Raw genomic sequence first — 14,192 nt, 5'->3', positions numbered from 1 at the left:
CGGAAGAGCCGTCGAATCACTCTCCTTTCCTCTTCTGACTTGTTAGTTATTTTCGACCCCCGTTCTCCACCAATCTCCACATCCGACAACGCTCCTGGCAAACGTAGGAAACTGTTTTGCGTTTCCTGAAATTCTCCTTTTTCTAAATTGTTGACCACCCTCCAACAGACTTTGTTGTTTACCGTTGCAATCAGATGCGATGGGAGACCATCTTCTTTCGAAATACTGGGTCATGCGCGTGTTCGATGTTTCTCGATGCTTAATTATTTAATGTTATTCAGTATCGAATTGCTGCCCTATCACTTTCAGTGAATGGACGCGTAAGAACTGATATTCCGCCTGAAACATACAGCATGAAATACATAAGTGGGCTTACAATAGAAATTTCATATTTATATCACAGAGAAAACGGAAGGTTATTCTTAGATATCTATAGACTTCCTCGCTGGTATTTTTAAGAAATTTCACGCTTCAAAAAGTACAGCGGATAAGAGATTTTTCACATATCTATAAAACTTTTGAATTTGATTCACATGTAACCTGCTTTTATAATACTAAAAATATTGATTATAGTAATAATATAGATAACATATTACATGATATAATAATAAAGAATAACAAAAGAGAATTGTTATGCATGTTTTTATTTACTATAAAATTAACTTTTATATATAAATTATAAAGTTATTTACATTAAAACTTTTAAGCTCTTTAATCATTTGTATCTAGAGATACAAAATATCATGTATGATGTGAATATAAAATTTTAAACATGTAAAATAACAACATAAAATTTTTTCTTTTCAAGAGTTTCTAATAAAAAATTTATAAACATGATCAGTTTTAAATTTGTCTATTCATCATTATTACTATATAGTCATGTGTAGCAGTATGATAAGTACAAAAAGAATCAATCTGTATTTTATCAAATAAATCATAAATAAATTGCTTTATGAGTAAAACTAATTATATATTACTTAAGTTCAGTACACTTTGTATATTTGAATAATTTTGCAAACGAAAGAATTGTTAAATATATGTAATGTATGATGTTAAAGTGTTGCGTATATATAATACCTAGTTTCTTACCAAGAGAGTCGGATAACCAAAATGTTAATACAACACTACTATACACATAAGTAACAATGATAACAGAAATTCTACTAGGATTAATATGTTGAACTTTAATAATTTTCTCTATTAAAAGTATTTTATTACTTTATTTGTAATAACGATGAAAAAAATATCAAACTATTGTTACACATATTTCTGAACGGTCGATACCTCATGAAAGTCGTTGTTCAAATAACGTCCGTTATGAATCGTTATTTCTTTAGTCAGTATTGAGAAAAAACAAATATTCGTACATTTACTGCTATCTTCATCGTTACTACCGATAGTCACATATTATAATGATCATTATTTCCATCCAAGGAAAGTAATATAATGTAACATTTTGTAGAAATAGATACAAGAAAATTCGAACATGCCGCAATAATAGCGAATGGAAGATCGTTTCCCGCCGTTGGGAAGAATGGAAAATCAATAATAGTTACCGGCCTTACCGACTTTGCGATGACGAAGACCCTAAACGATATAGCTTCTCTTTCGTACCTAACCATCTTTCTCTTTCGCACGCGTAGAAAGTCTACGATTACATTCTCCATCTTTGCTGAACTGCAGCGCCGCACGTCCGCCATTGGTCAACCGTCGCTGCCGCCGCCACCGCCGCCGCCGCCATTATAGATTCCGTTGTGTGTGACTGAGTCTCATTCTCCAGAGCTTTCCAGGGAAAATTCTGTTTCCCTTCAACGTCAAAGGTGAAATTTCTACGCGTTAAACGTGTAGGAGAGTTTAAAGAACGTCAAAATGAAAACATACAGTAGAAAAAAGGGCGATAGCCCGAGTAACGTAATCATTCATGTGAACGAGCTGTGCCGACTGTGCTTGGCAAAGGAGGAGGAGATGGTGCCGATTTACGACGATGAAACTATACCCTTATCTTTGCGAATAATGGCTTGCGTTAACTTGGAGGTGAGTTAGAAGGCTCAACAGAATGAGTACATAACAGACTTAAGTTGATGGAGCGTCAGTTACTTGTTTCTCATACGTATATTGAAAGCTTATCGAAAAATAGGAATCTAGTTTATCTCTCTGCGTGAGATTCTCTCTGTCTCTTTCTCTCTCTCTCTCTCCCTCTATTTTATCCCACTCTTCGATTTTGCTTCGCATTTGTGAACGTCACCCACACATTCGTACGTGAGTATGCAGGGAACATTTAACTTCAGCTCTCATGCAACGCGCGACACACTGCGCAAAGCAACTACCGGCTTTACCGAGTTATCGACTTTACGTTCACGATACGTCGACGCCACCTTCTCTTTCATTACAGGAATCTAGACAAGGCGTATCATTGCATTACAGATCGTTTACCCTACGAATTTATAGAAATCTGCAATATTATAGCCAATGCGTTAATGTTGGTACTTTATATCTGACCAATGAACTTTCTGCCTGTTGCCTTATTTTCCATATCATCGTAATAGATTTAAAAGAATCAAAACATTCAGTATTCCTTTTTAGTATATTTCTTATACGTCTTAAACATTTCTTTCGTATTGATTGTAAACGAATGTTTATATATCCACTATTTTATTCTAAATTGTTTTATATGCTACACTTCTTTATTAGGTTAAAAAATAATACAATTCACAAAATTAGATGATATACAAATACGATTATAATAATATGAAGACATTTACAAATTTATTTATGTATTGCCAAAGGATTGTGAAATATAAACATTTAAAAAGATATGGATATTACGGAATAATATTACATTATAAAACAATGAGTAATACAAATATTAAATTTGATTTTATAATTTGATGTAGCAGCATATAAATAATGATTAATGTTTTTTATATTATAGGTTTATGAAGAAGATGGTCTTCCAAATATGATTTGTCATCCATGCAAATATCAGTTAGAAAAATCTTATCAATTTAAAAAAAAATGTGAAGCTGCTGATGCTAAACTTCGTAAGCATATGAAATTAATACAACAGTTAACTGGTCAAAGTGACGAAGGAGAAAGTCAAGATAGTAACAGGGAAGAATTGAAAGATTCTTCCAACAGTGGAAAATCTAAACAAGTTAAACAACTATTAGCTGATTTAGTATCGACCAAAGGTGATAGTGGACAAACAGATGGAGATCCAATTGAAGTGACAGAAGAAGAACTAGTTGGTGGTTACATTTTAGGTACTTTCTTTGTTTTTTATAACTTTAAGAAATATTTGCTTCTATTTTATTGTAAAGTATACCAAATTATTTTATTCTATTAAATGTAGGAATGAATTCTGAGAATTTAGAGATGGAAGAAACAATGTCAGAAGATCCAGAAAATATTACACTAGTACCTGCAGAAGAACGTACTGCCAAAGCACGTTGCACGATACGTACAACGCGTATTAAACAAGAACAAGAATCTGAAGATGAAGCAGAAGAAGTACAAAGAGCAATTGCAAATGCTGACCACAAAAATGTTTATATGATGGAAGTCACAAGTAATAGTTCAGGTCAAGGGGAATCCTTAAAGTTACAACCAATTGGTGATACTATGGGTAAATAACATGCATCACCTTTATACATGTTTTGCAGTTTGTACAAATATTTAACATATGTTTCTTTTACAGTTGAAACCAGCGAAGAGTTAAAGGTATTTCAATGTGACAAATGCCCAAAAGCATTTACTCGAAGGATAATGTTAAAAAGTCATCAATCTGTACATTCTACACAAAGGGGTTTCACATGTCAAGCTTGTGAAAAATGGTTCCCCACTAGGTCAGCTTTAGTAAGACATGAACGTACTCATACAGGTAATAATACTATTCTATATATTTTAAAAAATTAATTATAAATGAACATTCAGTTTATATTTTATAACATTTTTCATTATTTTATGTAGGTGAAAAACCATTTGGTTGTAATATTTGTCATCGAGCTTTTGCACAGAAAGAAATTTTACTTCGTCATCTCATGACTCATTCTGGTCAAAAACCATTCCAATGTCAACATTGTGATAAGAGTTTTACTCAACGAGAAGCGTTAAAGGTTCATATGAGGAGGCATCAGAAATTAGATCCAAATGACATTCAGTTACACCATTGTCAACTTTGTCCTAAAGCTTTTTGTCATGCATCTGGACTCAGTAGACATTTAGTTACACATACTGGTAGAACGTATAAATGTGTGGAATGTGAAAAATCTTTCACTGACAAAAGTTCGTTATTAAGGCACAGTCGTATTCACGCGCCTAAAAAGATACTAACAAATTGAATTTATTCTAATAATTGAAAATCATCTTGATTACAATATCAGTCAACATTAAATTAAGATTACACAACACATTTCTGCAGAAATTTTTTTAAACGTGTATAATAATAGTTTTTTATCTCTTAGTATAATTTATAAAATATGTCTTAACTAATGATGATTATGCACTAATTCGTTCAATAATTCCAAGTATATTTCTATATATTTATGTTACATATATTTGGTTTCACTTTCAGTGTGTTATAAATTTCATTAATAGTACCGTTTTCATATTATTCTTAAGTGCTTAAAATTGCATACAAAAGTTTTGCAGTATAATTTTATTTTATAAAATGTGCAATAAGACTTATTCAAGCATCTCCAATTTGGTATATTTTTTTCACTATATATTGTTATATGATATTTCAATAATTTATATTTTATTAAAATTATGGATCAGTGACAGTGTATTAGCAGAATATTTTTTATAAAAAAATTTGTTCCTTATACATATTTTCATGACATTTTGTATTGTATACAATTCTGTGTACTTCTATGTATATAACTTTAATCATAAGAATATAATTAAATATCTTATATGTCTTTTTACATTGTTTTGATTATTCCCAATTAAATTTGTAACTACAAATTATACATAATATTATATTACAGTAAAAGCATGAAATTAGCAATTTTATATATATATATAAATTCATGTAAGTGAAATTAATACATGTACTAACTTGTTGACAAGTACATGCAATATTTACTATATAGTAAATATATACAATTTCATGATTTTACCTTACATGCTTAATTAAAGGTATATAGGTTTGAAAAGTGCCTAAAAAAATATGGAATGTATTCCAACATAACAAATTTAATGCTTTATTTTTTTTTATGGGTAGAAACATAAATATTGTATTACATTATCTTTATGATATATTATAATTTATTTGCCATAGAATGTTAGCATGTAATACATTAAGCATTCAGAACACAATTTTTACGATACTAAAAATTATTACAAAAACATAAATTATTAATTCCCAATTACTATATTTTAGTAGCCCTTTATGCAAAATTATTTATCTATAAATCCTACTAAAATAACTTATTTCGTATGTATAATGTGTATATATCAAAATTAACTAAGAGGGATTAAATTTAGGAAATTATGAAATTTATTTTATTAATATATTTTATATTCCATATACGTGATTATTAAAAGTAGATACAGGAATTTGTACAGTAATATTTGCTAATTTGTTTGTTATATTAAAAGTTCTGTTGGAATTTTTCTGCTTTTTAGGCAGTGTATTGAAACGTTAGTATCTAATAATTTATATGTTAATAAAGATTTATCTAAGCTGTATTTTTATACAATTTTCAAATAACTCCATATAATTACCACATGTGGTAAAAATAAATAATATATTATTTAAAATTTACTATATCTGTAATAAATCTTGTTATACCACGATATACTGTTATATCCTTAATTTTCTAAATATTGTAGAATCATATGTAATTATTTAAATATTAGAAAATACACACTAACGTGTAAGCTGTATGTAAAGAATGGAAGTTTCATATTTGTATCTTTTGCGTTATCATCGAAAAAAACAAATACTTATGAAAATGCAAAAATTAATTATTGATTTTTCTTTACAAGTAGTCGCAATTTGCTGTGCGACAGAGCTCTAATTAAAATTTTTTTTATTAAATATAAACTTATGTGTACTTGACAAATTATAAAATGTCATAGGAACTGCAAAAGGAATTATTAGTTTATAAATAGTTTGGAACAAAAAATGAATAAAATAAATGACAATTTAATATTTTATTAACAAATTTTTTTATTACGATTTGCATATGATGATCTTGTGCATCTTTACACTGCCAATACCATTACACGATAGATCGTTACATCACCTAACGGAACGAATTTACTAAATTTCATTTACATTTTTGTTGATGTTTAAAATACAATAGTGTCACAGATCTTCACACTACAAATTGGAAAAATCATATAATTTTCGAGCTCCGCCACACGATCTGCATTAGACCTCCTTAAAATAAGGTCTAATATTCGATAATGTATTATTTGCTATACACTGTAAAATCGACTGTCTATTACAATTACCTATTCAAACAAAGCAAAGAGGGAAAATGTATATATGTATATATAAATATATGAGAGTTAGCAGTATCGCCGTTACTTAAATTCAAATATAATTAAGCAATTTTGTAATACATTTCAATTAACAAATAGATTTAAATAAATGCGATATTATTAACCCCTCGTCAATATCATACTGTATCATGTCATCAAAGTTTTAAACAATATGAAAAGTAAATTCGTTTGGTCATTTTATTTCATTCGGTCATATTTTAATTTCATTTATCATTTTCAATATGATTGGTCACTTTAATCGATTGGTTTTCCCACTTTGCTAAAAATTAATGTACATAGTCGTTACCAGTTTACATTTGCACTCGAATGATAAATAATTCTAACGAAAAACGTACATGAAAGCACCATCATTATCTTTGACTGAATTGCTAGGATGGGCAAATACAAGCTATCAATATATTACATTAGTACTTTAAAAGCAAGTTGATTAAACTTTCATGTACGTTCATACGAAGTACTAAAACACTGCTAAAAATTTGAGAATATTTTCATCTCAAATGTTTGTTTAGAGGCACGGCCCGATGTTGCCAATTTATACATTTTTCAAATATAGAACATTTTTCTTCCTAGATATTATTGTTCCTTTGACTTTTTTGTACTTCCAACACACACTACTTACAAGCCATAGTAATGAGTTGCATCACTGGTAAATAAACTACCTTACGTGACTGTTATGAATACACGCGTAGGTAACAAACTCATAACAGGCTTAGTTCACATTTCCCTTTGTCGATAGTTTCGATTATACCTAATGACTGATAAATTTCAATTCAGTTTTTAAATAGTGAAGGAAAAATGACTGCTCTTGCCTGCATGCTGGATCAATAAAATTTGTACTATATCACATAATACCAAGTACCTTATGATGTGGAAAAATCTAATGTCATTCTTCCTGCTAGTACTAAATTGGCAAAAGGAATTGATGGACTTGGCGAAGTAGCGCGGAGGTCGGAAAATCTCGGAAAATGTTTACGAGATATACGAGTATTGAGAACGACTTGATAGACGTTTTGCAATAGGAAACGTCAAACTGATTTAGAATTTACGTTCTCATCAATCGAGAATTAGAGTTTTTGGTTGTTCCCAAGTAAATCCTTCTCGGCCAAAGTGTCCATACGTACTAGTTTGTTGATAAATGGGGTTACGAAGATTCAATTCTCTAAAAAACGATTATATATTTCAAGTTTTAATTTCTAATGAAGTTTAACTTATTAACGAAGTATAGAATACATACATATCTTACTATTTATGTCTAAAATACAAATATTATACTTACTTAACGATTTTCCCAGGTCGTAAATCGAAATTTTTATTAACTATATCTAAAAGTTCATTTTGAGATAATTTGGAGGTACCGTAGTCAAAAACTGTGATTGAAAGAGGTTCTGCTACTCCAATAGCATAAGAAACCTAAAAATTTATTGTAAATATCTATGTCTATACCAACACAAAAAATATATGAGAGGGAAGAATTTTTTTTGTTAATAATAATTAAGTAGAAATAATTTGTACCTGTACAAGGCATCGTCTGCAAAGACCAGCTTTCACTAAAGATTTAGCAACCCATCTTGCTGCATAAGCAGCAGATCTATCAACTTTTGTAAAGTCTTTACCAGAAAATGCACCACCACCATGGGCTCCCCAGCCACCATATGTGTCAACTATTATTTTGCGACCAGTAAGACCAGCATCACTCTGAAAGCAGATAAATAAACAGACATATCTTATTAAATATGATAAATGTATTGTTAAATGTATCCTTAAATATATTCAAATATAGTATTTAAACTTCACATAAAAATGTATTGTACCTGTGGACCACCAATAATAAACAATCCACAAGGATTAACATGGAAGATTGTTCTATCATCTAGATACCTTGCTGGAATTACTTCTTTGATAACCTTTTCCATAACTGCTTTACGTAGTTCTTCCAAACCAATCTTCTCACTGTGTTGTAATGACACCACTACTGTGTGAACTCTTATAGGTACACAGGCACCATGATCCATTACATATTCGCAAGTGACCTATTTTATAATTTTAACAGTATCAAAAAAAGTGATATTTGCGAATACAAATATATGTCATTTATAACATATTATTCTCAGTAATGTTTTTTACATCATGGCATTCAAGAGTAGCAAATACTTCTATAAAACATCATTGAATAAGTAGACTAATATAAATGCAAATTTATTATAAGTGTGCTTAATTTCTAATAAATTTAAAAAAGCTTACAATTAGCTAATCAACGTTATACCTGTGTTTTTGAATCTGGCCTTGCCCACCACAATTCACCACTTCGCCTTAACTCTGCAATTTTCTGGTTTAACTTGTGTGCCAGCACAACAGTTAATGGCATACATTCATCAGTTTCATCTGTTGCATATCCAAACATTAGACCCTGAGAAAAGAATTTGAGTTACTTCAGCTGAAATGTTTGAGATAAAAACTTGAAGCAGGAAAACAAACTTTTTACATATTTAATTAATTGCAATATTATGTAAGTTTGTGATATAGGAAATTAAGCATTAATAAAGTAATAAAATGCACACAACATACAGTATCAAACTATGTGTTAATTTATACTTGAAATTTGCAGTAAGCGTAATTTATAATATACCACAAGATTTCTTTATTAATATTCAAAGAAAGGTGTCACACAGAGCAGGATTACTAATCAACAATGTTGGGGCAACTAAACTCGGTAATTTACAAATTAATAGTTTCTATCATATGAATGTTCACAGTACACACTTTAATCACAACATAACCTTAAGAATACAATATGAACTTATACAATACAGTGCCAATGACAAATATTTGTAATGAAGGGATAATTTGCAAAATTAATTATTTACATATAGAATTTTAGAGATGTTAACTGACAATATTTCTTTGCTTTTAGCACAATCAATAAGGCAACAAACTGCACTAAAAGACAATGGAAGCAAACAAAAAAATAAAAAAATAAAAAGAAAGTTAAGAAAAAAAAAAATAGAAATCGAACATGGAGTAAGTTCTAATGATTTATACATGCTTTTACCATAACCATACTATTTACATTAATGAAAAACTAAAGTTTCATGTAACACAGCCTACAAACATAGAAAAAGATAGGAGAGAAAAATTAAGCTACACCATACTATTACTGTAACTAACTATATATACCTGAATAATAATAAAAATAATACTAATAGGAAAACATTCTTCTTAAGATATTAAACAATTGAAAGTAAGAAGAAATAAATATACATATGTTATTTAGGAAGCTAAGAAGGAGCAACTATGCTAGCATTAGAGATAAAAACAGAAAAGAAGAACAGAAAATTCGAATGAACGATCAATGCTAATTGACCTGATCTCCTGCGCCGACCTCTTCATCACTACGGTTTTCATGAACTCCTGCTGCAATATTTGGCGACTGAGCATCAAGCGCCAACAAAACACTGCAGAGCTTGAAGTCAAAACCTGCAGAAATTATATGAATAAGATATAAATGTTCACTACCATGAATCTTAACACTCATTACACTGATGTTTCACTGTTTCGTATCCCAGTTTACTGTGCTGTCTCAGAGAATATTGGTAGTACCTCCTTGTCAAAAAAAAAAAAAGTTAAAAATAAAGTAATTATGACCTAATCATGTAAAGTGATACAATGAAAATATTTTCCTTTAATTAATATATTATGTAATATCAAAACCTAACATGTAAAATGTATGAAATAGTGTGTTATTACATGGGTTGGCATATTTTGTTGTGATAATTATTAACATGATGCTTATTTAGTAATGAATTTTTCTAATTTAAGAATTTCCATGACAAGTGAAATGTATTCATATATAAAACTTCCTGATAGAATAAATTCTTATATTATAAAACATGTAGTCTGTATTTATATAACTGTAATATTTGTTTGCATACACAGATTCACACAATCACACATAACACAAGGAAAGTGTATGTTATAAAAACTCTATAAAATATATTATAAAAAAGAAGGGAGAGGGTAAAGCAAAAAAAGAGAATGTTATTGAATTATATGGCTGCTCTGCGGCACGGGCTGAGAATGGGTTATGTACCTGATCACCTGCACCCACGTCCTTCTCTTCCCTGTCCACATGAACACCATCAGCGATATTTGGAGATTGTTGTTCGATCGCCACCAAAAGGTTCAACGTACGCCAATCGAATCCTGCCACGATCATGATATGCTTACGTTACATATTCATACGTGTTTCTTTTACTTATTTTTTTTCCGAAAGATAATGAGCAGGATATTGGTCATCCAATCGATCGAGTCATGGAATTTTCTCCAACATTTTATTACTAACGTGTATGTAGCGTAAAGCACATCCTCTTATTAGAAAAATACATATTTGTTTATCAGATAAATACACTTTTTTATAATTTAATAAGTAAATACAGTAAGTTTCATAAAATTTGTATTTAGTGCTGGAAGCTTTCGTGCCATGATTCGACCGTGTATTATAAAGTCTGATTCTGGAGAACCAAATGAGGCGAATTTTATGAGGGAAAGATAATAAAGACATCATCCGGCCACAGGGCATATGTATAGAAGATGGAAATCTCTTATGTTAGCAAGGAAAATTTCAAATGTTTTAGACGTACAAATAAAAAATAAATTTAACAAAATTTCGGGGGTATCAAAGGGTGTAACAAACATACATCACTGAAAAGAGGAAACATGAAAAACAAATAGAAATATTTTTACCTTTTGAAGAATCATCATATCCAATATGCTTAACTGTATCCCGAACTATTTTTTGATAATCTACCACAGCTTTTGATGTAATTTCTCCACATAACAAAATCATTCCTGTTTTTGTCACAGTCTCTGTATAATTAAAAAGAACAATATATAAAAATCAAAAATACAAATTAATGTTTATATTAAGTAATAGTTCAAACTATAGGCACTGTATCAAGTACTAGATCCCTTCACAGTTCTATGGTTCAAAATTAACTCAAGGTCACATAGACTAACTTATAAATAGAGGTTATAATACCAACTGACTCAAGTCACTTAAAGAAATTAAAATGATATAAGGAAAACTCACCACAAGCCACTTTTGCATCAGGATCCTGTTTTAAATGTGCATCTAAAATAGCATCACTTATTTGATCACACATTTTATCTAAAAAAAGAAAAAAGGAAACTTGTACAGGTTGTAACTATAGATTGACTAGAAATTTTTTAATGTGCAAATAGTTGACTGTATTTCTTCGAATTACTTACATATGTAATTTGCATAAACATATGAATTTCAGGATAAATATACATTCGTAACAACAATTGCATAATCATAAAATCAAATACGTGCTATATTGCTAATTGAAATAAATTTGATCTGTACACGTTTACAAAATTCTGTCAAGATACACAATCAAGATCATTGTTATGAATTTGTTTCTAGAATAAACCAAATGCAAGCAATATTTAGTCATTTTATTCGTTAATAATTCTGATTTTTACTTTAATTTATATGAAATAGTAGCTACTTTTAGTTGTAGAGGTTGTGACAATTCTAAGGAGTTCATGACAAAAAAAGAAAAAGAAAGGAAAGATAAAAAAGATATCAACTAATAAGTTTGGCGTTTGCACGTGTGAAACGATCACCAGATTACATAAAAAACCGAGTCGTATGATACATACACATCATAATTGAATTTTAAAGGTTGATTGGCAGATAGTTCGACGAAAAAGAAAATTAAAAACATAAATACGGGAAATGCACGAGAAATTAGAGATCGTAAATCGTAATATTAAGAAGCACATGGCGACGCCGGAGATGCTCGTTTCTGCTTTCATACCGATTTGGAAAAATATGCTTTCGATCTCGTACTTAAACGCATCGATAATCGATATTTAATAGACATTAAGAAGAGAATCTGAGTAATGAATAAGTCGCAACGTAACACCATCCTCGCATTTCGAATCTTTTAAGGAAAGTAAGAAAGCGCGAAGGAAGGGTAGAATCGCGGCGTGCGCACACGGTATATGTATATCTGTGGTTCGTTCATCGAGTTTCATGGCGGCACAGGCGGCTCACCGACATAGGATTAAAGCCAAAGTCACACGATATCGTTCGAAATACAGAAGAGTCATGAGGCAAACGCATGGTTCTTAAGGTACCTACCTGGATGGCCTTCGCCAACCGACTCTGAAGTGAAAAGAAAACTGGTGTCTTGTTGTAGCTCGGGCGGCGTGTGCCCGTTAGCGTATCCGTTCATGTGGTGAGCGGTCTCCGGCATTTTTCTTCTTTTCGTGATCGTGGGTAGAGGCTTTGGTTTCTTTGTTTGTGCTCAAATACTTTGGCCACGTGTTGTGACTTCGTTGACACGTTCCGTCCGTCTGACGTCGCTAATAGTTAAAGAAAGCGAGGAAGTGTAGTCCGATCTCTATACCCTACTTTGGTTTCGCACGAGCGAACTCCACACCACCACAGTATAGAATGTGATAGTCAGACGAACGCGGAGCAAATGCACTATGGTACAGTGTAGAAAGTAAAAGAGACTCCCCACTCCCTGGTAACCGCTATTTATAACCTCGGTACCTTCGTCGCTTCGTTCGGCTAATCTCGAGTCACGTGATGTTCAATCACCCGGGAGATGACGGTCGGCGCGGAATTCGATTAGATTCGCGTGGATTTTACTTTGTTTTTACCTCTCGCACTTCGATGTCTCTTCCACGTGATTAATATTCCTGTAAACAAAGTATCACGTCGAAGTATCAAAAGAATTTTACCCGATTACCACATTTAACAATCAATTCGATAATTAAACCGATTTTTAAAATAATATCAGCGAAAAACTTTTTTGCTTACTAATCACACACTGATATACATATAATAAAATTAAAAACACGAAATATAATCATCTTTTTCAGTATTCGAACGTAAAAGAGAATTTACTCCTTTGTGTATATACAAAACAAGTATAGCATTGGAGTTTCGAGTATACGTTTATATACTACATTCTTCTATTTTTATCCTTTGTTTCGTTTCTTTGCCCCTATATACGTTTGCAGTGTTATCAGAAGAATAATCGTTTATCGTAAACTCCTTAACCAAGTACTCGTTGAGCGACGCTATAATGAAATATTCGCGAATCTTACAATCACACGATTTTTCACACCGATAATGCACTCATGTGAATTCATAACCTCCCATGCGGAACCATTATCTTAATCGAGTGTGTGGAATGCATTCGTCACCTCGTTAATACAGCGTCTTCTTCAAAAAATCGTTAATATACGATTTGCTCGGATGGAAAACTTTCGAATGTGCAACCGGATAATTGTATATTGAACTTTGAGCTTCCAGGCCAGCTTGAATTATTATCAAGCTGCAGTAAATAAGCTTTTGTGCGTTTCCTTCGAAAGAACAAAATTTCTACTGAGCAGATGTCGCGTATCAGTCAGACTTTTATATGTCGTAGGATCTCCCTCCATTATTGAGAACTACTCGAGTGGGGTTGCAGTAAGCATTCATATGGCAATGTTACAGGATGTATATACATTAATTGTGCAAGTTGTTAAAGAGAGTATAGGGAATTGTGGGATAAAATAATGTAACGATAAGAAATTTTTCATTGTCAATTCTGCCGATGTGTATTCCAACGAAACGGGAGATTTGAGCGTAATTAAGGAAA

The 14,192-nt window shown here is 31.1% G+C and overlaps 2 protein-coding genes across 3 annotated transcripts; one reads left to right on the top strand and one right to left on the bottom strand.

Annotated features, from left to right (window-relative positions):
• The first annotated feature begins 1,869 nt into the window (after positions 1-1,869).
• Positions 1,870-4,399, top strand: LOC108554709 (zinc finger protein 543). Its single transcript, XM_017910077.1, has 5 exons — positions 1,870-2,034; positions 2,933-3,263; positions 3,353-3,625; positions 3,698-3,880; positions 3,970-4,399. Exons 1-5 carry the CDS (start codon positions 1,870-1,872, stop codon positions 4,338-4,340), a joined length of 1,323 nt encoding a protein of 440 aa, XP_017765566.1. The 3' UTR covers positions 4,341-4,399.
• Positions 4,400-7,102: 2,703 nt separating this feature from the next.
• Sam-S (S-adenosylmethionine Synthetase) lies at positions 7,103-13,908 on the bottom strand. 2 transcript variants are annotated; one of them, XM_017910075.1, is made up of 10 exons: positions 13,756-13,908; positions 12,680-13,245; positions 11,600-11,677; positions 11,254-11,376; positions 10,601-10,713; positions 8,777-8,920; positions 8,325-8,543; positions 8,026-8,208; positions 7,790-7,923; positions 7,103-7,672 (listed from the first exon to the last, which is right to left on the bottom strand). In XM_017910075.1, the coding sequence occupies exons 2-10, from the start codon at positions 12,792-12,794 to the stop codon at positions 7,567-7,569; spliced, it is 1,215 nt and encodes a 404-aa protein (XP_017765564.1). In that variant the 5' UTR covers positions 12,795-13,245; positions 13,756-13,908; the 3' UTR covers positions 7,103-7,566. The 2 variants fall into 2 exon arrangements, with proteins under 2 accessions (XP_017765564.1, XP_017765563.1); XM_017910074.1 differs by lacking the exon at positions 10,601-10,713 and adding an exon at positions 9,875-9,987.
• Between the last annotated feature and the right edge of the window lie 284 nt (positions 13,909-14,192).

This window comes from Eufriesea mexicana, unplaced genomic scaffold (genome assembly GCF_001483705.2).
Source record: "Eufriesea mexicana isolate 0111107269 unplaced genomic scaffold, ASM148370v2 scaffold70466, whole genome shotgun sequence".
Taxonomy (NCBI): Eukaryota; Metazoa; Arthropoda; class Insecta; order Hymenoptera; family Apidae; genus Eufriesea; species Eufriesea mexicana.
The sequence above is the reverse complement of the archived record's forward strand: the minus strand, read 5'-3'. Positions and strand labels throughout refer to the sequence as shown.

Excerpts from the sequence above, each read along its gene's own strand:
- LOC108554709 (XM_017910077.1), top strand. The coding sequence starts at position 1,870 with ATGAAAACATACAGTAGAAAAAAGGGCGATAGCCCGAGTAACGTAATC. Across the intron at positions 2,035-2,932 it reads TGGCTTGCGTTAACTTGGAG|GTTTATGAAGAAGATGGTCT; the intron begins GTGAGTTAGAAG and ends TTTATATTATAG. Across the intron at positions 3,626-3,697 it reads ACCAATTGGTGATACTATGG|TTGAAACCAGCGAAGAGTTA; the intron begins GTAAATAACATG and ends TTTCTTTTACAG.
- Sam-S (XM_017910075.1), bottom strand. The coding sequence starts at position 12,794 with ATGCCGGAGACCGCTCACCACATGAACGGATACGCTAACGGGCACACG. Across the intron at positions 8,209-8,324 it reads TTATTATTGGTGGTCCACAG|AGTGATGCTGGTCTTACTGG; the intron begins GTACAATACATT and ends ATCTGCTTTCAG. Across the intron at positions 7,673-7,789 it reads CGACCTGGGAAAATCGTTAA|AGAATTGAATCTTCGTAACC; the intron begins GTAAGTATAATA and ends ATCGTTTTTTAG.